This window comes from Lemur catta, chromosome 5 (assembly GCF_020740605.2).
Source record: "Lemur catta isolate mLemCat1 chromosome 5, mLemCat1.pri, whole genome shotgun sequence".
Lineage (NCBI taxonomy): Eukaryota > Metazoa > Chordata > Mammalia > Primates > Lemuridae > Lemur > Lemur catta.
In genome coordinates, this window is record NC_059132.1 from 1,970,892 (window position 1) to 1,997,058 (window position 26,167).

At 51.1% G+C, this 26,167-nt stretch overlaps 1 protein-coding gene across 5 annotated transcripts; it reads right to left on the reverse strand.

Annotated features, from left to right (window-relative positions):
- Window positions 1–1,590: 1,590 nt before the first annotated feature.
- Window positions 1,591–26,167, reverse strand: VDAC1 (voltage dependent anion channel 1). Of its 5 annotated transcripts, none has more exons than XM_045550785.1 (9): window positions 26,057–26,167; window positions 15,092–15,164; window positions 14,459–14,508; window positions 13,606–13,758; window positions 13,466–13,518; window positions 7,826–8,053; window positions 4,528–4,678; window positions 3,445–3,502; window positions 1,591–2,541 (listed from the first exon to the last, which is right to left on the reverse strand). In XM_045550785.1, exons 2-9 carry the CDS (start codon window positions 15,156–15,158, stop codon window positions 2,450–2,452), a joined length of 852 nt encoding a protein of 283 aa, XP_045406741.1. In that variant the 5' UTR covers window positions 15,159–15,164; window positions 26,057–26,167; the 3' UTR covers window positions 1,591–2,449. The 5 variants fall into 5 exon arrangements, with proteins under 5 accessions (XP_045406741.1, XP_045406740.1, XP_045406743.1 ...); XM_045550784.1 differs by lacking the exon at window positions 26,057–26,167 and adding an exon at window positions 25,850–25,915; XM_045550787.1 differs by lacking the exon at window positions 26,057–26,167 and adding an exon at window positions 25,850–25,892 and having other exon boundaries at window positions 15,092–15,161.

Below are 26,167 nucleotides of genomic sequence, written 5' to 3' on the forward strand. Positions count from 1 at the left end.
AGCGCGATGACGTCGCAGCTGGCGAGGGGGGCTCTGGGAAAGGGACTCGGAGGACGGAGGTGGGCGTCGCCGCGAGGGGCGGGGGGCGCTGCGCTCTCAGCCGCTGGCCAGGGGCGTGGTCGGACCGTCCCTGCCTCCCACGTGGCGGGATACCGTGCGGCCGATAAAAGCGTTTTGAAACAATTTTAAAAGTGGACTGATGACAGCTAAGTAACCGCCCTTCCCCTCACAAGAGCAAAGGAAACGTGCTAACGGGTCATATCTGGGCGGTGGAATGACAAGTCATTTTTACTGCCTTTCCTTGCAATTATTATTTCAGCAAATATTAGCACCTCTCCATGTTTAAGGATACAGCAGTGAAAAAAAGGAACCCCTCTGCCTTCGTGGAGTTTATTTTGTCGTGAGGGAGACTATGGTGCAAAATACAGTTTATGAGACGGGGTGTGACGGAGGAGCAGGGAGGGCGGCTGTGAAGCAGGGTAAGGAGTTGCCGTTGTAAGTAGCTTTCCTAAAATAAGCTATTACTTTTTAAGTTCTGTAACTTAACCCCCCCCCCATATGAAAATGCAAATTTAGAAACTTCCAAGAAGTTCACTTTAGGGCCCTGGCACAATGCTTTGATCTGTGCGTCAGTTCTGGGAATGTTTCCTTCATAAACAGCTATAGGCTTCAAACCATAAAAGTTTCATTTGATCCATTTTCAGGAAAATCAGTGTGGCATAAAGCAAGACATTTATTGTGCCCACAGCTCCACCACTCTGGCATCCATAATTCCCTCGTAGATTGCTGCTATACCCCTGAGACACAGCTGAGCTGCCGCTCTAAAGAGTAGAGAAGGGCCTGTGTTCTACTCCTGAATCTGGTTTCCCCTCTGCTTTTATCTGACCCTGGTGACAGCTCAGAAGCACACAAACCCTGTGTTAAGAGAACTAAGAAGTCATTCATCCGCTCATTTCCTGAAATCCACCACAAGCCCGTATAGACTGTCCTTATTGCAAACCTTCCAGGTCAGCCAAGGTGCAAAGTCCTCCCCGAGAGCCCCAGGAGCTTTCGCTTCTGTGAGTACAGAAAATACCACTCAGTTTAATGAACAAGCCTCTCAATCCGAGCTTCTGCTTGTTTGGAGATTGCTTCAGACTTTACACAGCTTATGTAGGATAAACACGCTGCAGTCCTCTTCCCTGATTTTTCGTCCACTTTGTCCTCACACCAGATGTCTCAATTCTCTTTACTGGTGACATACTGTGAACTCACAGCATTTGCACAATGATGTTCCAATATGCTGCATACAACAGGCAGACAGTTAATAAGTAACCGGTGAGGGAATTATTCCCTCATACTCAGAGCGCCCTTCATACACTTAAAAATATTTTAATACTGTACCTGGCATCGGCAACCACTAGGAACCATAATCTGTGGACAAATTTTAATTGTTCACTTAGAAATAGTGCAAGTCCCTATAAACCTGATGAAGACGGTATGACAAATACTGAGGCCCACAGTTTTGGGGTGATCAGTTACACAAAGAACAAATCTAAACAAGTGCCCTGTTTATTTACATTATCATCAATAAAGACAACAGGAAGAGGATGAGGTTTCAATATTTTATTCAAGTTTTATTTTAAGTGATGTTAATTACAGCATTTGAAGGGGAGGATCTAATTCCACACAAAATGGAAGACTCTAAAATGTACCCATTAAACTGCTAAAAAATAAATTGAGTGGTGAGAATACAACAGAAGTCCAATTTAGATTCTGAGTGTTGTCACCATGTGATTACAATCACACAGACTTCCCAGCTCATAGCTGGAGCTCCTAGAAGCTATTTCATACTCTGGTGCAAGGGCAAAAAACCACAACACGAGAAGGAATTAAGTCCTGAATTATTGGCTTCACCACATCCACCCTCTCCACCCCAAAATGGCACAAAGAAACAGCTACCACACCCTGCAAACCTTTTGGTGTAAAAGAGGTGATAATGGACTGGGGTGGGAACAGGTCATGAAGATCTGTCTTTAAAAGTCCCTTTTAGGTGAGTTTGTACACACCATCAAGCAAGGAGCCTCTCATCAATTAGGGTTAGGAAACCAAGGTTCAATTCTCAGGAAGTCACAATTTCATTCGTTTACTCAATATGAATTTACAAAGTGCCTACACATTATCAGCTTCCACTTGCAGCCATTTCTAGATAAAAAAGAAACCTGGCATCTCTAGAGAAGCCACCAAGTTCCCCCCAAGTCTACAGCTGAATAGACCTTTTTTGGAATCGGCTTTCTTCTGTACCTCTGAAAGGGTAACACCTTAAAGCTGAATCATCTTTAACCTGGAGGTCTAACATGATATTTAGCAATACTTGCATCCCAGACATACAACATTAAAAGATACACTAAATTCTGAAGGTAGCTATGCTGCAAAATAGTTTAAAATTAAACAATTATACAGTATTCATTTATGCTTGAAATTCCAGTCCTAGACCAAGCTTGTGGCCACCGGCATTGACATTCTTGCCATCCAGCAGAGCTGACAGCGTCAGTTTGATACCTGCAAGGGGAAACGCCAGGGAGAGGGAAAAAGGGATGGAGGAAAGAAAAGAGAAGAAAGGTTAACACCAAATTCAGACCCTATTCCAGGTGTTATCAGCAGGGCCAAACTACACGGCCCTTCAATCCTTGCTACCTAACACCATCTGACCAACAGGATCCTAGAGTGAGCATATAAAACAACTGTAATTATCCCCCCGACCAGAGAGCCTACCCAAATCCACTCTTCCCTCTCCTTGTCCCCCTGCTACAATCAGTGTCTCTACCCCTGGTACCATGCAGTGAGCTGCTTCAGCAATCCTCCCTTCCAATGAACCCCAATCCTGAATCAGACCTGAGGCCTGACATTCACATTCACAGTGTGCACACACACGTGTAGCGTGCACGCATATCCACATATGCACACAACAAGCTCATCTTCCCTGGAGGGGCCTGAGTCCAGGGAGTAGCCTGTAATCTTAGATTTCCAGGGTCCAACGGCAGTATCATCTCCTGGAGCTGTAATACACTATGGACTGGCCCAGCTGACGGTGCAGAGGAAACCTGAACACCACTTTTCCTATTTCTCTGTCTTTTTACATGGGAGTGATTCATAGGTTAATTTTGAGAACCTGCTAGAAATAAGTATTAAGCATTATGTACACAATGGAAAAGAGGATGAAAGAAAATAACTAAAAATGTAAAAATGTTAGCCTTGGCCTTTTGTTCTCCTACTACTTCTCATATTCTCCAAATGTTTTGTAACGACAGTGTACTCTTTTATAAACATTTAATCATAAACTTTACATATGCTCATTTACGAAGTACTATATAAGCATTTCATAAGCAATGACATGAATCAGCAAACCAGCACCATAATTTTTTTTAAGACGAAGAACTAATGTCACACACAACGAACACATACCTGGCTTCAGGGTCTGAGTGTATCCTAAGCCTATCAGGCTGGAGTTGTTCACTTTAGCCTGGTCAAGGAAAGACAAGACAGAGGGAAAATGTTAAGTACTTCACGCTTCCATCTCCGAAACCAGTAAAAGCTTTTTAATCAACCAACCCTAGACTTTAGAATCAAACTATCCTTTTTCATGACCACCTTGTTTAGGAGATTCATTGAATTCACTATGAAATATACCAAATTTAGGTGCATGTTTTGAGATGTGACATCCCTCAGAAGAGCAAAGCAAGGAGAAGGAGGGCCTCTTGGTGGCCGGTGTCCCTTCTAGCTGTTCCTTTTGGCTCACACCATCTAAATAACGAGGCCCCCTTTCCCTTGTTTTTAAGTGCCTAACATTAAGGGACCCAAATGCAGTTCCCAGTTCAGGAGACTTAAATGGACTTTCCATAAATTACACAAACCAGCACAGGAACCGATCTACAATGCGAGACTTCCTCGTCCCGCTACAGAGCCTGCGGTGCCCTGTGACAACAGAAATGCGCCCAGCCGGATTTACTGCGAGAACTGTGAAGCAATCCAAGGGCCTGTGAGCAATGCTGCAGCTAAGAAAGAATGAAAAATGAGGGGGAAATGAGCATTTAGAACCCTGGGTTCCGGAGTACCCCCAGTCTGCCTTATGGAACAGGCACTGGCTAAAGGAAGAGGCTCCAGAGCAAGCCAGGCTGGGTCAAACCCAGGCCCCAGCACTGACCTGCTGTGTGCCTCTGAGCAAGTTACTCCACCTCTCTAAGCTTCCAGCTCATTTGTAAATACAGGGATGATTAAAAAAAAAGAAAGAAAAGAAAAAGCATACCTATCTCAAAGGGGATTAAATGTAACAATACACACGTGAAAGGCTCTACACGGTGCCTGGCACACTAAGTACCATCACTGTTACCACTGCAGTCATTTGGAACTCTTTTCAAAGCGAAACAATCTCCATTATCATTGTGCTGATTTGAAACTCTTCAAAGTCACGGTCCTTGAGCGGTCTTGAAGGACTCCAGCCCAAGGAGCAGGCAGGCCTGTGAGACCCGCGATTCCACAGATACCCACCGAGAAGCAGGCGTCGGGGTCGATCTGGTACTTGGCTGCTATCCCGAAGCGAGTGTTGCTGTTTCCTGCTGTCCAGGCGAGGTTGACAGCAGTCTCCAACTTCTTGTTCACCTTCTGGTAAATGGAGCCGCCGAACTCTGTCCCGTCATTCCTGCGGACAAGCACAGCACAGATGCCAGGCTGCCCGGGGCAGGGCCAGAGTCCAGACAGAGCCGCCAGGCTACCAGGAGACAGGGATGCCAGGAAGGGGCTGATCTAATCGCTGGTGTTGACAGGGCCGTAAGTTAGCCAAACTTCCCAAAGCAGGTACTAACGCACAGGAAACCGGCTGAGAATGGAACCGACACCAGAGTCAGAAAGGTCCAGAGGGAGAGAAACGCTGTTTCACCCTCCTCCGGGAACACCCAGACGCAGCACAGTCAACTGCCCAGGCTGCGCGGAACTTAAAAGTTTGCTTCCACATACTGTTTAAAATAGAAGCAGCAACTAGGACATTGGGATTCTGACTGATCTTTTTTCTGACGCTAATGTCGCTACTTTGATAAACGACTCTCTCATTAAAAACACTGTGGGAGGAAAAGCAAACGAGGAGAGAACACAGCCGGAAACTGCGAGGACGAGGACGCCTGGGCCACAGGTGTCCCTCAGAAGGCAGGCGGGGCCTTGGCAGCAGCCCTGTGGCCACTGCTGGGAGAGGCAGCTAAGACCACCCCAACCCCTGGAGGAGGAGCAGTGACAAAAGAGCGTCACCTGCAGTGCAGGCCCGTCCCACCTGTGCACACTGGGGACCCATGCTGCCACATCTAAGGTCCTGGTGGGACTGGAAAGAGAGCTTCTTGCTACATTACAAAATGTTTGTCTTCCAAAAATATTCAGAATGAAACCCCCTGCTCTGTTCCAAATACACTGAATTGACTCCAGCCACTGAGAATGCCCCTTGCTCCTCCCAGCCACTCAAATCCTCCTCTTCCTCTCGTGGGGCCCTACTCAAGCTCTTGGAATTTGGATGTCTGTCCCACCCAGCTTAACTCGCGGAACAGCCGGTACGCACTGTGCGGTCACGGGCACCCCCAAAAAGTATGTGAAGAGCTCTGAGAGTCCACACTTCGTCCTTCTTGGACAGCCTGGGGTCGGCACAGATCATACGTAGCCTGTCACTGCTGCCGTCGGGTGGGTGTTTACGTGCACGGTGCACACTGGTGCCTGCTCAGAGCATCCTTCTCCATGGAGGGAGCCACGGAAAGCAAAATGGGTAAAGTGGCCGCCACTGGCCAGCCGGGATGAGCAGGCAGAGGCAGGTGGAACCACTGCTTTTCCTAAGCCCTTTTGCTCTGTTTGATTTCATAACCACGGGCTTGGATTCCTTTGATTAAAAACTGAAGAAAAAATTTAATGCTGCAATTTTTAAAAAAGGAATGATCATTCTCCTTGCATCAGTTGGTCTTCAAGTTTGTCTAGACCCTCTCAAACATTTTCAACATAAAATCAGTGTCAAAGTTCTGCCTCATTATTTCGGGTATTTCCAGTGGAAACAGCATTGGTAACTAAGTAAAGAGCCCATGTGCTCTGGAATCCAGCAAAGGGCTTAAGGACCTAAGAACAAATTATTGCTGTTTCATTGCAAACTCTGCTTTTCACAAAACTCTCTTCCTAAAGTAGATGCTCATAAAATACATCCTAAATTCTTAAGTTTTCCCCTGAAATTCAGCCAGACAGACACTGTACTCAGAAAGTACAGGGAGACCCCAGGCACTGCCTGGCTCGCAGGGAACCCTGTCTTGTTCAGACAGGCCAGCAGGCTACAAAGCAGCAGCTTATCAAATGTAACAGACTTTTGAGTGACTTTAGTAGTATATTCAAATGGTGAAATTTTCTTGGGCTTAAATGTGTTTGTTTTTTTTTTTTAAGGTCAGATTTTTCAGAATATTCAAAAACCAGGAATGCAATACTGCCTTCCTGTACTGAGCTTTCAAAACCACAAACAGAGGGAGTTGATTGTTCAAACTCATCTATATGCAGCACAAAGAACATCTGCCACACATCTGGGCCTCTGCACACACCAGGGCAGCCCAGGTGAGTTGTGTCAGCTGCCTCCATGCCAGTTCCAAAAACAAACCACGTCCCCGTGTCGCTTATTAAAAATACTGACGCTCAGGCATGTGAGGGAAATGGCTAACAGCCACTGTTCTTCCTAAAATCAGTGCCAATTCAATTCCGGACCAAGGAAACACTTCCCACTCCAATAAGAATTCTAAGTCAAAAAACACTTCTATGCTTGTGATACTGTTCCTGTAACTTTTTTGTATGTTGCCTTTTTTAAATTAACATACAGTAAAATGGACCTTTTGCTGGTGTACATTTCTATAGATTTTAACACGTGTATAGACTCGCGTACCAGCACCACAGTCAGGGTGTGGATCAGTCCCACCCCAGACCCTCGGGGACCCATTTACATCCACACCGTCCCCACCCCGGCAACCACTGCACCGGATGTCTCTGTGGTTTTCCTGTTTGACTGTTTAGTTGGAAAAGACTCCAAATTTTTAATTAATGGTTAAAATTCCTCAAAAACTTTTTATTAATAAAAATCGTATTAGTTTACACTCTAATACCATTTACTTCCCTTAAGTCTAAGAAGTCCCTTCTTTAGTGACCTCTAGTGGAAAGAAATAAACTTGGTAAAGTTGTTTCCCACTTGTGCCTCATGAAACTAAAACAAGATTTTTATGGATGAAATATTTGTTTCCCTTACCCTGAATCATCACTCTACTTCAATTCTCAAGTTTGGTTACAAGGGGCTCTCTCCTAACCTGATCTTCTCTTCCCTTCACCACGTTGTCCAATCATTAACAAAGTTTCAAACGCCCCACCAGAGAAGATACTTTGTCTTTAACTGAGATAATCAGCTCCTAACGTGTCTACCATGTCTACATTTCATTAAGCATACACAGCAAGCTGATTCTCGGACATTTCACAGAGAAAGAGAGCTGCACCTTTTCCCCCTACTTGTTAACTAAAACAAAAACTGAAAGGAAGGGACAGCCCTCTGCAATGACATCGTGCCCCTGCTGTAAGTAATCTGCAGACCAGCAGCAATATTTACTGTTCACAGACTAGGAAGAACCTAAGACACTTCAGGAAATGGGCAGGTGGGAAACAGAAGGATGCAGCAGGCCATTTGGCTCATCCGATGCCAACAAACTTACTTTACGGTGCTGGTTAAAAATCGGACCTAGAGAAAAACAATGAAAAGCAACCCCTGGAGCACACACGCCTGGACCCCGCCACGGGCACTTACACGTTAGTGTGAAGCTGGAACTCGTCAGTCTTGTAGCCAACTGCGAAGTTGCTCTGGGTCACCCGGGACTTCGCGGTCTCAAAGTTCACCTGGTAGCCGGCCAGCCAGCCCTCGTAGCCCAGCACCAGGGCGCCACGGATCGAGGGCCCCGCGATGTCGAAGTCCACGTCACAGCCCAGGTTCATGTGCTCTCGCTTGTACCCCGTCTTGATTTTAGCGTTTTTTTTCCTAAAGGACAAGAAATTGTATTAAAGTCAGAGGCTACCTCACCTTGAAATGCACACTGTTTTTCTTTCTTTTTTTTTTTCGAGACAGAGTGTCACTTTGTTGCCCAGGCTAGAGTGAGTGCCGTGGCATCAGCCTAGCTCACAGCAACCTCAAACTCCTGGGCTCAAGCGATCCTCCTGCCTCAGCCTCCCAAGTAGCTGGGACTACAGGCATGCGCCACCATGCCCGGCTAATTTTTTCTATATATATTTTTAGTTGTCCAGATAATTTCTTTCTATTTTTAGTAGAGACGGGGTTTCACTCTTGCTCAGGCTGGTCTCTAACTCCTGACCTTGAGCGATCCACCCACCTCGGCCTCCCAGAGTGCTAGGATTACAGGCGTGAGCCACCGCGCCCAGCCAACACTGTCTTTCAAAATCCCAGTTTAAACAGAGGTGGGGGGTGAGGTCAGGGATCCGGTCCTCCCTTAAGCAGCAGCTGTGCCACAAGGAGCAGGACACAACCTGTATTCCACGGGGACCCTGTCTGCAGACATGCCACCACAACAAAGGGAGGACACAGACAGAAAAAGCCTCAAATAAGTGCTAAGTAATTTCTTCCACTACCCGTACGCTCAATGCAGCAGCCTACACAGGCGTGTATTAGGTCAAGAGCCACCATGTGATGACGAAACAATTGCGTCTCTGCCATTTCCCAAACCTGGGGAAGTTCTGCCTGTCACGAAGACACTCCCTAAACAGCAGCTTTGGAGGAGATGATCAAGTTCTTATTTCGTGGCTCACGCACTAAGTAAAGAAACACATACTAGACCCCTTCTAAGTGAATACAACAGTAAGATGGCTTTTAATTCCATATTCCTGAGACTACAGTGAGTACATATTTCAGAGAACTGGGTGCTGGTGTGGAACCTGGGACTCCGTAGTCATGGGGGCCGGGAAGTCCCGTGTAGCAGGACAAGACCCCAGGTCCAGCTTAATGATCCCAAAATTGAGTCTATAACCAGTTCAGTGCCTTCACCGGCTAGACCCAGCACCCCTCAGGAAGGTAGCCGAATAGTGTCACCTGCAAACATATTATTATCATGTCTTTTTGCAAAAGTAAACACTGGATAACAAGATCACATCTATCAAATAAAATGTGGACTGTTTTCACCTGATTGTTTGTCATTCAGTTACAAAACAGACATCTCCACAGCAAGTGCATTCGCAGCAGGGACCACAGGAGGAGCCAGGTCTGCTCAGCGCCCCGAGAACCACACAGCCCTGCCCACCCCGAGCTTCCTCCACAGCACCCAGACCGCGGGCCCCAGCGTGGGATTTGCCGTTATGAATTCACAGATTGAACATATCCGGTATGTTTCAGTCCTGCTGACATGATTCCTCCCGGTGCTCACGGCAGGAACGATGCCCATGTCTGAAGCCCTTGGGATCTCCCTCGTCCTCTGCAGGGAGGCTGCATGTGCCTGCTCACCTCAGCACAGGGGACAACGAGACTTGTGCCTTGGAACCTTCATTTTGTTCAAGTCGCTTCTGTACAGTTTGGCAAGCTTTGAAGAGAAGGACTAACCAGCAAATTGTCTCTCAATAAGAAAAATTCAGAATAAACCCATCTCTGTCTGCCTGTTCTCTGGGAGAGAGCCTGGGTCTCGGTCAAGTGTCTGGCTGGCGCAAACCTGAGCGGGACGACTGAGGATGAGACAGCCACAGAGAGGCCGACATTTAGGGAGAGAGGAGACCAGGAAATGTAAAAATGGGGCATCTTATAACCGCTCATTTTCTTTTTTATAAAAAGCTGCTGCTGACCACAAAGTTACGCCTGTGGCAGGGCCCCTGGCCAGCGGTGTGCAGCACCTGCTCCAGCTTATACAGCGCCTCCACCCTCTGTCTCACTGGGTTCTGGCCAGGGCCAAGATCCCCACAGCAAGGGCGTGAGAGTCCAGGTCTCTCTCTGACACAGCACGGCACGTCTGTGGAGCCTTTCTTCCTCTTGCAGATACTGGGATTTTTTTTTAAGCTATTTAAACAGTGGTGCTAACTTGACAAGCACCGAGAGAGGCATGACTCTGATCTGTGGTTACTGAGCAGGCCTTACGTACAGTACACACTCAGTGTGCGTGCTGGTTCCTAACGGGCTCTGCAGCCTCGTCCAGACGTGCTCTGCACTCAGTTGCTCTGGAAAGCCAGCCTGCATTTCTCATCTCCGTCAAGAGTCATCAAAACTGTCCTCAGATGCCCAGGAGCAACATATACACCCAGCGCCTGCAATCTGAGTTTTTAAACACCATCCTCCAATACAAGGAACTAAGGCTCCTTGGAGAAACAGCTGATAGCAGGACTGGGGAAGAGCAAGTATGAGGTGAGCCCGGTACACCTTCTGAAACCAGAAATGAAGACACGCTCAAAAAACTGATAGGAGCTTGTCAAAAAGCACACAGAACGTATGCTCATAGTGGCTATATCTGGGACAATTTAAGCAACAAAATAAATGACAGTGATGAATTATAACCTATAGAATAAACATCCATGAATCCATACTAATACATTATACATAAATGATTAAATAAATCAATTTATGTGGGGATGGCTCTTCCTGACAGCAGAATCACAATTAATAAGTAAAGAAATGATGAGGACAGAAAATCGTTTGCCAAGCATACTGCTGCAGGCAAGAATCACCAATGGCTGTTACTATTTGGGAGCAAAAATATGATGAGAACTAGAATATTTGCACAGTCTCAAAGTGTCTGCCCACAAGATACTTATTATTAATTACAAACAGAAAAACAGCAGCTTTATAGCAAAGAGATTTGGCAGACACCACTTTAACCAAGGGATCAAAGTCAACACCACCAGAAATGAGGCGTATTGACATGTTCTTCCTCATACCGTGCACTGAGAACACACAACACAGGTTCACTTCTATGGCTGCCAAAAATGCATAACCTGAATTTAACCATAAGGAAACATCAGACACATCCAAACTGAAGGACACTCCACAAAATAATTGGCCACTCTTCTTTGAAAGTGTCAAGGTCATGAAAGACAGAGAAAGATTGTAAATATGTGCCAGATTAGAGGAGACAAAGGAAACTTGAAACTAAATGCAATTTAGGATCCTGAACTGGATCATTGACCAGACAGACATCAGTGGGACAATGAATTGGTTAACTGTATGACATCAACATTAATATGCTAGTTCTGGTAATTATATTATAGTTATGTACAATGTTAACATCAGGGGAAGGATAGAAGGGAACTCTGCATACTATTTTTACCACATTTTCATTCATATAAAGTTATTTTAAAATAAAAAGTTAATTTTTTTTTTAAACTTTCCTATGCATATTACTGCAGGACCTAGAGACCTCTACAAACCTCCCAAAGACAATGGGAAATCCCTCACGAACTCCTAAGTATGCCATCTCGGGGCAGCAAATCCAAGCACGTGGGCACATCCTCCAGCCCTCATCCTATTAGAGGGTCTCTAGGGATAACTCCTCCCTGACAGCTTAGCGGGGTGCCCTGCGGGGGAGCAGACAAGCAGGAAGGCAAAGCTCCTGGCATGAGAAACTATCACAGAGGAGAACAAATCACCTCCTGACCTACCATCTTCAGACCATCCATAACCAGGTTATAAAAAGGCTTATCTCTAGAGGGTAAAAGCCTTGTCCGCCCAGTGACTTGTGGGCACCCACAGCTAGCACAGGGTCTGGCTTAGGAGATCCTCCCTCTAATAAATAGCTGTTGGAATGGAGAAAAGGAAAGGAGGGAGGGAGGAAAATAATATGGAATGGCAAAAAATGAAACTCATAATGCAGTCGAGCTATACACTTAAAATGGTAAATCTTATATGCATACTTCACCATAATTGTTTTATTCCAGAATATTACAGGGGTACAAACGCTTTGGTTACATAAATTCCCTTTGCACCACCCAAGTCAGAGCTACAAGAGCGCCCATCCCCCCCGATAGCGCGTCCTGCACCTGTCAGGTTTGAGTTTACTCATCTCCTCCCCCCTCACCCACCCAACACCCAGTGAATGTTACTTCCATATGTGCACGCAAGTTCTGATCGATTAGTACCAATTCAATGGTGAGTACACGTGGTGTTTGTTTTCCCATTCTTGTGATGCTTAGCTTAGAAGAATGTCAGCTCCATCCAGGATAATACAATAGTAGTTCACCATTGTTTTTTATGGCTGAGTAGTACTCCACGGTGTACATATACCACATTTTATTAATCCACTCATGCATTGATGGACACTTGGGTTGTTTCCACATCTTTGCAATTGTGAATTGTGCTACTATAAATATTCGAGTGTGGATGTTTTTTTATATGTCTTTTTTTCCTTTGGGTAAATACCCAGTAGTGGGATTGCTGGATCAAATGGTAATTCTTAAAAACTAAAATTCAATACGTGCCCTTGATCCCATCATCAGTGTACAAAACAATCCTCCCCAGGTTTAGGAGACCCACCACTCAGAGTAGAAAAAAACAAGAATGTATTCTAGAAGGGAATGACTCCTTCTAGCCACTCTGAAAAGTACCCAGGAGCTGAGGCACATCTTGTCTCTCGATGTGTCAATAACCAACACGCCTAACCTACTTGTGGCCAGAGGCCTGGGGCAAAAAGTACAGGCTCAGGAGCCACCCTGAAGTTCAACCCACGCGAAAAAGAAAGAAAGGAAGGAAGCTCCACCGGGCACTGTGGCTTACACCTGTAATCCTAGCCCTTTGGGAGGCTGCGAGGCAAAGGATTGCATAAGGGCAGGAGTTGAGTCCAGGCTGGGCAACATGTCAAGACCCCCGTCTCTACAAATAAAAAATTAAATGGGCGTGGTGCTGCACACCTGTAGCCCTAGCTACTCGAGAGGCTGAGCTAAGAAGAGCACCTGAGGTTAGGAGTTCAAGGCCGCAGTGAGCTATGATCACACCACTGCACTCCAGCCTGGGTAGCAGAGTGAGACTCTGTCTTAGAAAAACAGGAAGGAAGGAAGGAAGGAGGGAGGGAGGGAGGGAGGGAGGGAAGGAAGGAAGGAAGGAAGGAAGGAAGGAAGGAAGGAAGGAAGGAAGGAGGAAAGGAAGGAAGCTCCTTGGAGGTAGCAACCATGGCCTGGGCACCCTCAGATCCCCAGATGCGCACAAAGTCAAACACAAAAGGCACCTAAAAAACATGTGTTGGGTAAACACTATTCCTGAATTAAGGAGTGCTGGTTACAGCAGTCTATTAATGCATGAATGTGGATGTGTCCCCCGGAACTGACTCAAAACCAGAGAACGTAAATCTCCCGGTCTTGGAGGTTGCCTTTTAGGTAATGTCACCCTCATCCCTAAAACCCTTTGTCCCAAAGGGCTTCCACCACCTGCAACATCACAGAACGTCCTTGTGGAGAGAACACATGAGAATCTTACCCAGTGTTAGGTGAGAAGGACGAATCGAAGGTCAGCTTCAGTCCACGTGCAAGCTGAACAGAAAAGAAATTCGCCAGCAGGTTTAGTCACAAGGCAGCAGATGTGAATGATAAATCCCGCCTTTGCACGGCAGCCGTTACCTGATCTTCCACGGTGATCTCCGTGCCCAGCGTGTTGTCAGTGTTCCACTTCTCCGTAAACGTCAGGCCGTACTCAGTCCACCTGTACTTGGTTTCCAGACTGCCCGTCACTTTGGTGGTCTCAGTGTTGGCTGAGCCTGAGCTTGTGAATTCCTTCAAAGGAGAGAGAGAGTCACAGCCAGCACCCCGGCACACACCTGGTTTCACTGTGTCCCTGCACAGACTGTGACCTGCCTTTATGCAGAGGTGAGACCCTGAGTGTATCAAGACAAAAGCTAATTCTACGATTCAGTTAGATATTTAAAGTCCAGATGGTGGTAAAGGAGCCTGCTACTTAAAGGCATCTTATGGGGATTCTTTGTCAGGAGACAGCTTCCTTCCTCCCCTGTAACTACAGTCTGGACAGGAAAGCAACCCCACACCCCAATCCTGGCTTCAGCCTCGTACAGAGAAAAAGCATTGAGCAAAAGCTGACAGAGCAGTAATTCAAACCTAGAACTTCTTCCATCCAACAATTACTGCATGCACAATCTAAAAGGGACTACTAAAATTTTTCTTAAATAATTATGTGGTTGAACACAGGTTAATTTTAAAGTAAGAAGGACAAGGAAAACTAAAACTGAAACCTGCCCCCCTTTTCTTATGAGTATTAGCAGCTGCTGAATTTAGGGGCCTACTGGTGTGTGGTCCCCCTGGGCCATCCACCCATCCTGCAGAGGATGCAATGAATGGGACAACCACAAACTGCCACAATCAAAAAAACTGCCTTCCTTTGGCTCTGCCAGCCAGGACGTGGCAATTATTGGTTGATCTACAGTAAGTCCCCATGTTCTATGCGGGCTGGACAACTTACCAATCCATTCTCAGATTTGGTTTTCAAATCAAGTTTTATTAAGCCAAATCCTAAAGAAAGAAGGAGACGAATGTCAATAGGTTAAATAACTAGCTCAGGAGCAGCACCTCTGCTTCCCTCATGGCTGTTTCAACACGCTTTTTTTTTAAAGGAAGCACGCTCTGGCCACGAGGGCTGAGGGCCTGCAGTCTCCGCCGCTGCCGGCCGTGCGGGGCTCAGCTGCGTGGAGCAGCGGCAGACAGAGAGGGCGCAGGCCCCACCTGGGCCCCACCTGTGCTCCCCGCAGGGTCTGAGAAGTGCCTGACAGCTGGCAGACACTGTCATCAGCCTCGTGGCACGTGCCTGAGGACGGGCTAAATTTAGAAGTCGCGCTCCACTGCAGCGGCATCCGCCGCCCTGCTCCTCGCGTGGAAGAGAAAACGAGAGCGTCTGCCCGTCGGCAGCGGTGCACGAGCCCGCCCCTACTGGGTGCACGGTCAAAGCTGCTTCCCTAGACACAGAGAGCTCATCTTTTCTTCCTGACATGGAAGCTCTGAAGAGCTGACTGGGCCAGGTCTCCAGAACTGTTACGGTAAAATCTCAAACACGCCAACCGGCGGGCGAGCTGCAAGGCCCGCCCTCCTGCGCACTCACCGTAGCCCTTGGTGAAGACGTCCCTGGCGGACTTGCCAAGATCAGCGTACGTGGGAGGCACAGCCATCTTCTGCTGCAATAAAAGAACCGCCAGAATGAATGCGTTGGTAATTAGGGAAATTAATTTTCCATCAATAAAAATTATTAGATATAATTAGCAACCAATAAAAATCACCTAGCACTGTGAGTTCTAGGTAGCTTATCCTCCAGGTGTGGGCAGAGAAACTTCTGCTGTCTTATCCTTTTTGTGGCCAGAGCTCGAGACACCCGATCAGTCTCTGCTGACGGAGGCTCAGCCTCACTTTGGACCTCTTCTCCTTGGCATCCCCGGGACTGAGCACAGGCCCAGAACATAGTAGGAGTCAGTAAATATTTGCTGAATGAATTAACTGTCAAAGACACATTCCCATGAGCCAGCGACTTCACTGAACTGCAGGACTCTTGCCAAGAAAACCTATCTTCTTACAAAATGTCGGCTGCGAGGACGTTACATGTACTGCATAGAAACCAGTTTTTTATGGCAACATATTTCTTCCCTGGCTCTGATTTCATTCATTCAACAAATATTTATGGAATACCTACTATGTGCCAGAATGGGCTCGACTTTTCACAAAACTTTTGCATTGTAGGGGAACCCACTATTAGAACGTCATATTCCTCACAGAGAACACAGTAAAACCTAACCAATTAGGCAACTCATCACTTGGAAAGAAATCCAAAGAAAATTAATTTAAACAAACGTTCATTGAGCTCCAGTGCGACTTTATTTGAAAAACCAACTATCAGGCCGGGTGCAGTGGCTCACGCCTGTAATCCTAGCACTCTGGGAGGCCGAGGTGGGAGGATCGCTCGAGGTCGGGAGTTCAAGACCAGCCTGAGCAAGAGCGAGACCCCCCCGTCTCTACTAAAAATAGAAACAAATTAGCTAGTCAACTAAAATATATATAGAAAAAATTAGCCGGGCATGGTGGCGCATGCCTGTAGTCCCAGCTACTCGGGAGGCTGAGGCAGTAGGATCGCTTGAGCCCAGGAGTTGGAGGTTGCTGTGAGCTAGGCTGACGCCACGGCACTCACTCTAGCCCGGGCAACAAAGTGAGACTCTGTCTCAAAAAAAAAAAAAAAAAAAAAAAAAAAAAAAAACCAACTATCAAAGTACGACTTGGGATTGCTGCATATTACTAAGTCAGACAACAAACATCAAGCACCACCGTGTTCAAGGAGGGAGATTAACTCGACAGTCCTTGCCCTCAGGACGACACCACCTCACTGCTAGGCTCTGCTCTGACGTGCTCTGCATGCCGTACACACAGAGTTAAAGTCCTCGCCTGGGACCGCACACGCTGCGCTCTGCCACGCGTGGGGAAGCCCCATCTCCTGCACCTCCTCCCATTCCCAGAATCACTGGTCTCAATTAACCACAAGGACGGTTCCACTAATTTGTGAAATACAGTATACCTAAATTATCGAAATGAACCTGCACACACCCCATCTGAAGTTACACGCATGTGCACACGCACAAACGACACGTTCCTGACACGTGCCTGGCGAGGGGAAGGAGCCCACCACAAAGCGGTTCCAGTGGTCCCAGGGAACAACATCACAACTGCAAGTCGAATTCCTGACCGAGGCTTTAACTTCACAGACGTTGCAAGCAGCCCCCAGCACCCCTGATGACGTTGTAAAAGAAATGGCTGTAAACCTCCACAACTTTAAATTGTGAACTTATGGTTCAGGCCTATTTTACTCTTTCCGGATGCTTTGTAAATTTTGTCCCAGCTCGCTTTTGTGTCAGAGCAGAGAGGAGCAGTGAGCTGTTGACCCTGTCCTATTTTTGTCACTGCACATTATTTCTCGCACACGATCACGCTGGAACCACGGGCAGCCCACATTAGGGTCAGGGCTTCCCCCCTGGCTGTTTCAAGCCTGGGGACTCCGCTTTCCTTATTCTTTCCTCCCAAACCAACCCTGTAGGCACATCCACCCCAGGGACAGACCAGGCAGCCATCCAGCAGGTCCTCGAGAAATGACCCTGCCTAATGGCACACGTCTCAGCCACAGACGGGCCTGGCCCTTCCTAGACAAAACTAACACGAAACAACTTTGGACTGAAAGGTAACGCACCCCCAAGCAGACTTGCAGCATACATCAGCAAAGGGCCCAGAACATTCCCGACCCCAGCCAAGGTCACCAAGCCATCCGTGGACCAAGTACCCCTCTCCCGGCTGGGCCACAAACCACCTGGGGGGAGCAGCCCAGTGGCAGTGTCTCTGGGTCAGCTAAGACCTCCCTGGACCTCAGGTGCCCCCGGCTTCAGGAAGACAGGTTGCAGGACCGGCTCCCAGACACAACAGCCTTCACATCTGGCCTGGGCCCTCCCTCGGGGGAAACACAGAGCGCTCACCATTTAATGCTCTCTCTCCTCACTAATCCCCAAAAGCCAACAAGCAAAGCCACCTGTCAAAAAACACTCCACCCACAGCAAACATCAGCCTGAAATACAAGGCCACTAAGGAGATTACTATCCAAGGACAAGGGGGCGGGATGGCTGAGCTCAGATAAGGCCAGGCTCTAGCGGGGCTGTGGGCTCCCGTCTTTGAAATCCCACAGCGGCTCATAAGAGCACTTGCCGGTTAACTAAAACACATCCTTAAGTGCCAGCACTTCATCTAAGCCATCCTGGACGCCGGCTTTCTCGCTGTGTGCCACACTCTCCTCCCATCTCTTTGAACACAGACGACGCTGCACGACCTCCCATTCTGGGGGCCCAGGTAAGCATCCCCCAGCCCAGCACGGGGCAAAGACGCACAGGAGCCGCTGGTGGGCTGCGTCAGTCCACCCCACCGAGGACAGCGAACGAGGACGGCGAACGGATGACTCGGTCCTTCACCAAAGGCGTCCCCTTCGGCTTCCGTGCAGCCTGGCCCGGCCCCGCTGCACCTACCTGACGCTGCACCCACCTGACGGGACTAAGGGGAGGCCTGCAATAGCCCTGCCTCTCCCTAGAAGCTCAACTTCCTCACAACCACGAACAGCACCCGAAAACGCCCATTTTTACAGAGCTCTCCGAAGCCATTTCAGAGACAATTTTATAGTGGAAATGATCAGCATTAGTTTTCTCAGCCAGGACTGGGGGAGAGAGAAGTTGGCGCCCAGCTTTCTCACTTAACACCCTGCCAGGCACTGACCTGAAGGCTGCACCCTGGCCCCGGCCCCTCCTTTCACCCGGATCTGCTCCAAATCGCTCCCCGTGCGGTTGGTTACCAGCGCACAGCTGTCTCTGCGGCCCCCACCCCCGGGCCTGCAGAGGCTGAGCATGAGGCAGGGCCCTCTGCCACCGGCAGGGGAATCGGAGGGCGTCCTGGGGGAGACGGGACCCCCGGTCTCTCTGCCTGGGTGACGGCTTCAGGGCAGAGCCCGGGGGCTTCATTCCCACCATGAGTGAGAAACAGAGGGATGGCAGCGCCAGGCTGAGCAGACCTGCCTGCAGTCACCGATGACTTTGAGAAGGGCCAGCAAGTCACATCAGGAGGCAGAAGTCCCTGGTTCCCTTCCACAGCCTGCCAGCCTACCTACCCAACCTTTCCCTGGCTGACCTTGAACAATTATGCAAGCTTCGCTCCAGCTGAGGAATGAAAATCCAGCCCATACTGGAAGCTCAGAGGGGAAGGATAGTGTATCTCTCACCCAGCGTGGCCTGCGTAACACTTACGTAACCTCTGTCTTGGGGGTACACCACCTCCTTGACTCATCAGCTGCACGGGGTGACAGCCGCTCTGCTCACACTGCCCCCACCCCACCCCCCCACACACACCTACCCCCAAATCACACCCTTGAACTCAAAGCTCCCCACAGCCTGTCATGTATAAATTTATCCAAAATATGGAAAAAGCTATGTATGTAAAGATACTAAGGCTTGCACATAGTAGGCATCCAATATAAACGTCTGTTTGATGAGTCAATGAGCAGGAAATTACTATCATAAAAGGGGAGGAAGCAGAAACTTAGTGTCGGACAATGGGGACTAAATTACAATGTAACCAGGACGCAGGCGCTCCCCCTGCAGGGCGGCTGCAGCACCACCCGGTGCCGAGCCAAGGACCAGCACCCGCGCCTGACCCCAGCCCAGCCCAAGGTGCCTCCACATGTAAGCACTGGCCGCTTCTGACCTCAAAACCAACCATGGATTTGTTTTAAGGGCCACAGGGAGCCACTGTGCAGTGACCAACCCATCTGTGTGTGGGAAGCTCACTTAACCAGCAGCTTGGCAAAAATGAAAATGGCAATATCCAGTGCAGGTGAAGGTGCGGAAAACATCACTCTCGCTCACATCAGGGACATGCTACAGGGCGTGCTACAGGGACACTCTTTCTGAAGAGTGACTGCTGGGCAATTAACCCAGCACTAACCCGAGCAGCAATTCCACTCCCGAGAGCCCCCCCACAGCAGTACCACGGCACCCGGAGACGCATACACGAGGACGCCCCCGCGGCCTCCTTGCTAACACATCTGCAAAACAAAACCCAGCAGCAACCTAACTGTCCGCCAGTAGGGAAGTGAATGAACAAACATTAAGGCACTGTACTTGCACACTAAGGAGTTCCACGGGGTGATAAAAAAGAACAGGTGGCATAGAAAGCTATCTGTGATACTGTTAATCAAAAAAAAACCAGTCACAAAAAATTTGTAATTCCACGTAATCCGAGGAAACCCTTTCTACGTTCACAAACGTGTGAGTGGATGGGAAAGCTCGGCTTGGGGAAGGACTGAGCCAAGCTGCAAACTGCGGCTGCTCTGAAGATGCTTCTGGCGAGGGAAGGAAGTGCAGGGAAGGAAGTGGAGCCCAACTAAGATTTTCACTTTTTATTCTGCTTCATTATTTAAGTTGTTTGGGCATACTGATAACTATTTTAAGGACAGAAAAATTTAAACGCCAACCACTGTGCCTGAAATGGAGCCATGTCGTGTCAACAAGTCACGTTCCAATAGGCGTTTGCCGTCGAGCTGCCAGAAGGAAAAACTATCTAGACAGTGGTGTCAACGCTGGTTTCAGGAACAGATTCAAACTGCACTGGGACGGCGGGGTTTCCAGGCACGGACTGCGGGGGAGCACTGCACTCCCAGGTGACCACTGCCACCTGCCCAGCAAGCACAGCAGGGCACAGCACCCCAACTTCCGTGTGCCTGAGAGCTGCCCGGGGCGCCTGTTCAAAAGCCTCCCAGAGGAGGAAGCATTCCTCCTCCTCCTCCTCCTCTCCCTCTCAGCCCCTTGCTGCCTCGCAAGCAGGGGCTGTCCCCAAGTGCCACGGAGAAGAATGGGCTAGTCCCTTCACCGAGCACCCACCAGAGCCCCCACCTTGAAATACACTATTTTCTCTGCAGTGGCTCCCTCAGAAGGAACCAGGCAGGGGAGCCCCGGCGCCCCCAGAGAGCCAACAACCACAGCAATGTTGATACGGGGAGCAGGGTGGCCGCGGGTCCCCAAGGCTCAGTCAGAACAGTCGGGAAGAAAACTCCCTTGAACACAGATAACATCCAGGTGGGTTGAGACGCCACCTTCCAGGGCAAGCGTGCGGCAGGGCGAGGACCTGAAGACCCGGAGCCTCCCTGTCACGGCATTTCCCAGCCCACCCGGTGCCCAGGCAGCAGGGCACAGTGAACTACTGGGAGGGCCACGTACCTGGCAGAGGTTCTAGTCCTGGCTCTGCCCTTACTGGCTGTGTGACCTTCAACAAGCCACTTAGACTTTTAGGCTCCCGTTTTGCTCATCTGGAGAGTGAGGCTAACGAGCGTCTTGCTAAGGAAGTTTGTTACAAGGAATAAGTACAACAGGTAGAACACTGAGGACTGTCTGGCACAGGGTGAGTGTCAATAAATGACAGTGGCCATAATGCATCACACTGGATACTCTCTGCCCCCCCAGACCCACCTTCCCTGCTTCCCTCCCACTCTGAGCCCAGAGCCGGTCACTGTGGACAGTTATCAGTGGGCTCATGGCCGGGTTCCGCCAGTGCAAGGCAGCTGCAGAGACAGAGCTCAGGAGGAGTAAGGTGGGGGCACTCATCCCCTAGCCCCCCACTACTGGGCCTCAGGTGGGCAGCAGCTACTTTCCTCTACCCAAGGCCGCAGCTCCTGCCAGGGGTCCCCTCCCCTGTAGGCCTTGGGGTGTTAACAGGCCCAGGCCCACACCCCTGATGGGTACCCTGCACCCTCCCCGCACCTTTGCAAATAATCTCTTCATTAAACTCTCCCGGATTACCACGTGTTACGTGAGCATGTGATTCCTGAATGGACTCTGCCCGACACAGCAATCGCAATCACCACCACCATCATCCAGGATCCCCCCAGGAGGAGAGAGCTGTGGGCAGGCCCTTGGCTCTGCTGCGTCCTCAACACCACCCTAGGTATCTGCCGTGCCAAACTGGGCCGGCCTACAGAAGGGGCACCAGCCCAGCCAGGGATTGCAACAAAAGCACCGCCCCCTAACCCTGGGGACCACCAGCAGGAGGCAAGCCTGGCTGTAACAGCCAACTTGGGGGCGGGGAGGGGTGGGGGCAAACACAGTCAGGAGCCTCCCACACACCCCCCCACACACACCCCAGCACTTTCTCTTTCTTGCCAGGAGGCAGCAGCCCAGGGAACAGTCCCTGGTTTGGTCTCCAGGACACTGGCAAAGCCAAGGGCCCTATGCTCTGTGCCCCCAGTACAGCTGCCCTCCCCTCTCCCCCTTCCACAACAATCTTACAGCGGGGGCAGTTGAGCCTCCCAGGGTCACTTCTATTTTAAAACACCCTGGGAGCTGGGCCACCACAGCATGGCCTTCCAGGTGACTCAGGAGCATATAGCTGGCTAGGGGCAGCCTGCCCGCCCACCCACCAAGGGGAGAGGACCTGGGCTGGCAGTCGGCATGCCAGGGTCTGGGTCCCAGGCACACCCGGGCTCCTGCCTGACCTCGGGCACCTCACACGGCCCAGAGCCCGGCTGCCTGGCTCGACCCAGGGAGGTTCACACAGACGGTCTCGGGCAGGCAGCCGCGGGTGCCAAGCAGACCTCAGTTCCAATCCCACCTCGCCACTGTCTCAGTGTGTGACCTTGGGCAAGTCACCACCTCTCTGTACCTCACTGTTCTTCAGGAGAAAGAACCTGCACGTGGGCATTCGTGAGGACTGAATTAGTTTGTTAATATAAAACACTTAGTACAGCCGCTGGTACAAGGTAAGCGTGGAACAAACACAGCTAGTATTTTCTTACAGGTTTTCATTTTGTGTATTTCTCATTATAATAATGGTTGACGAGCATGTTGCCAAAAGGTCAACCTGAACCGCAGGGTCCAGAGTCCTCCCATAATTCCTCCCAGAGTCCGCCCCACCCATAAGGAGGGACTGTTTAGCTGAATATTGTCCAGGCAGGGCCAGGGCCTGAACGAACGTCTCCAACCTCAGCCCAGGGAAAACTGACCCTTCTAATAGACAATCAGCCCCACTGTCCTTGCAACAATTAGGGGTGACTCCACCAACCACCGTCCGCTGCCAGTGGCCTACACGCAGCCATGCACAGGCTCGCTCTGGTCGGTGTGCAAGAATACCCTCTCCCACCTGACCCGCAACCTCTGCTTCTCCAAGGCGCGCACATCCACCAGCTCTGAGCAATGGCCCCTTGGAGCTGCAGGTGCCGCAGGACAGTGTGGGCACCACAGCCAGCAGGCCAGGCCCCGCGCCCCACTCCGCTCCTGCCAGGTTGTCCAGGCCCCGCGCCCCACTCCGCTCCTGCCAGGTTGTCCAGGCCCCGCGCCCCACTCCGCTCCTGCCAGGTTGTCCAGGCCCCGCGCCCCACTCCGCTCCTGCCAGGTTGTCCAGGCCCCGCGCCCCACTCCACTCCTGCCAGGTTGTGCTACCTCACCGCCTGTGCTCAAGCCCCGACCTGAGCAATGGAAACACAGTTCCTCTCCTCCAGGGACTGCAGAGTGGTGCAGTCAATGTCACAGAACATCGGTCAACCCCAGGAGGATACTGAGCAAGCCCTCAAACAATCACTGTGATGACGACAATCACACTTTCATAGTAGGGAAACTGAGGCACAAGAAAGTAACTTGACCTATACTAGATAAACCCCTACAGCTCATGTCAGACCCGTGCTGTGGACCCAAGCACAGTTCCGGGTAAAGAGCTGAGCGTCCCACTCATCCCGACCCCTCCGTGAGTAAGCAGTAAAAGGGACAAATGTGCCCAGGCCTGGCTGAGGATCCCACCGGTCACCTCTTCTCAGTGGCCACCACAGAAGTCCACCGGGAGCCCAAAGCTATAGACTACAAACCCTCGAAGCACCCTGAGGGGCCATCCCCAGGCGTGGGCTGACCCTTGGTCACACATGTGCCCCTACAACCAAAGACATGGCGCCATCAAGGCCAAAGTGGACTTCAGTGCTTCAGAAGATCTTGCTGGTAAAGGTGGGAGATCAAGGCTGTTCCTGTTCACTGTTCACATGTGCCCACTGCTCAGCAGGGCACCTCGCACCGGACGGCCCACGCGAGCCCCAGCTTTCTGTGCCACAAATAATCCCTGCCTATAGCCCCATTCTAGAATAGCAAAGGTAAAACTAAGTGTGCCATCCCCACTCCCTGGGCCAGGCCCCTTACTCAGGACAACTCCAGCACAAGCCGTGGGCCCACCCACCGCCAGAGGAAGATGGGCACCAGGCCCAAGGCCTTCCATAGACTCCCAGTCACCCATGCCACTCTCTCTTCAAACCCAGAAACACCAGTTCAACAAGTTTCCCATGGGACTTGGAGAGCCATAGAATGAAGATAATGCTACAGTCCCCAGCCCCAGGGCCAAGGCCCGATACCGGTCTGTGGTCTGTTAGGAAACGGCCCAAGAATCCCTGCCTGAGCTCTGCACCCTGAGTGCCCCCACCCACGACACCCCACCCACCCCACCCTCAGTCTGCGGAAAAACTGTCTTCCATGAAACCGGTCCCTGGTGCCAGCAAGGTTGGAGCCCACTGAGATAATGTGTTAAAGCAGGTATTTGAAATTAGAAACCAACTTTTGCCTCTCATTGCTCTAGGGCTGTACATATGCTTACAGTTCTTTAAATATTTGTGACTCTGCTAGGCAGTGCTACTTTCTGGAAGTAGATGCCTGTGTCCCTCATAAGGATGTCCAGGATCGAGAGACTAGGGCCTGGGCTTGCAGCCCTACACATGCCCTTTCCACAAATGAGCACCTACTATGTGCCACATGCTGGAATAGTAAACCTAGCCCTCTGTCAACAAGGGTGGGTCCACCCTTGGATACAAAGAGTGCACTTACCCCCACAGATCCTTTTCAAGCACCTACTGTGTGCCAGGTGGCACCACCCCAGGCACTGAGGACAGAACTGCACAGGGCCTAAGGCTCAGTCCAGAGCTGGGGTCCAGAGAATGAAGGCTGGCCCTGGGTAGTCTGCCCTGGCCTTGCCAACAGCATATTCGGCAAAAAAGGAGCCCTTTCCCCTCTCTCCTCTGGGGACAGGTGGCTGATCAAGGGGATCGGGGCCTCAAGTGGAACAAGCCTAGGCCAGGCCCAGGTCTGCAAGATCTGCACATGCAAACTTACTGCTCAGGTCTGACCTTGTCAATTTTGTAAACTTACAGGATTGTTCATGAATCATCCTGAAAGTTACTCAATATCTGGTATTCAAATGCTTGCTAATAATAGGGCAATAATAATGTTTAAAATAACAGGAACTACATTTATTGAACCCTTTCCAGAATACCACGTGGAACAAAATGGTCTACAGGGGACGGGCTCTATCCTCCCCAAAAGCCCCAAGGGTGTCAGGGTTTCTCCCTAGGCCTCCATACCTGCACTGTCCTGAAGGCTTCATGTTAATCAACTCATTTTATTCTTCCCCAAAGCCCAACCAAGGAGAGGTATAATTGCTCCCATTCTGCAGATAACCAAACTGAGGTCTGGTATCCTTCCAAGTGTGTGACCTTGAACAAATCACTAGAACTTCGGGCCTCAAATCCAATGAGGGGCTCCGGATCAGTTCCCTGAATGCACTGCCGCGTTTGGCGAATGAACGAGCCACCGAACCGGGAATCCCTCCCAGGGCCAAGGCGGCCACATCGTTCCCTGTGGGGCCTCCATTTCCGAGGCCAAACGTCCGGGCCAGGCCCGAGCCCCGGCCCCTGCGGCCTAAGTCAACTCTCGGCCGCCCGTTCCGCCCGGGAAAGCGCTGGCACGCGCGCGCGGTGCCGGGCGCCAGCTTCTCCAGGCACGGGCCGGCCAGGGTGTGCGGGGCCGGAGACGCGGGGCCGCGGCCGTCACGTGAGCTCGTCCCCGGGGCGGCAGCGTGGCCCGCACGGACCTGCGCGCCCGGCCGGGCTGGGCCAGCGTGGGCGGCGGACGGGCCCCCGCCGGACGCGCGCTGGTGGGATCGAGGGCCAGAGGGCGCCGCCGGGAAAGGTCACCTAGACCCGCGGCCGGCCGGGCCTCCGCGCGGCGCCCCGGGCCCCTCCGCCCGAAAGTCCGGCCGGGCTCTCGCCCCCAGCCGCAGGCGCCTCGGGACCCTCGGCCTCGCGCCCCTCCGCCCGGCAGCGGCTCGCGCGGCCTTCTCGGCCCGCCAGGCCCGCGCCGGCCGCTCTGCCCCCTCCCGCGCCCGCTCCCGCGCCCCCAGCCCTCGCCCGCGCCTCCCCGGGTCCTCCCTCTCGACCCCCGGGGGCCCGGCCCGCGGCCCGGGGCGCAGGCGGAGCTCGGCCCTTTCCCGCGGCGCCTACCTCCGAGGCGGCGACGGCGGCGGCGGGGGCTGCGGCGCGCAGGACCCGAGAGCAGCGGGCGGCAGGGCCGGGGCGGGGCGGCGCGGACGGCGGCGGCGCGGACCCGCCCCCCGGCGCGCCCGGCCCGGCAAGCTCCACCCCCGGCCCGCCCGGGACTGCGCCCCGGCCCGGTCCGGGTCCCCGGCCCGCCCGGAGCCGCGCTCTTACCTTCCCGGGCCGCAGGGACGCGGGGGCCTGGTGGAGTGCGCTCGCGCTGAGGCCCTGCGTGCGCCCGGGCGATGGGCGGGCGTAGGACTGACGTGTGCTCGGTGTGTGCGT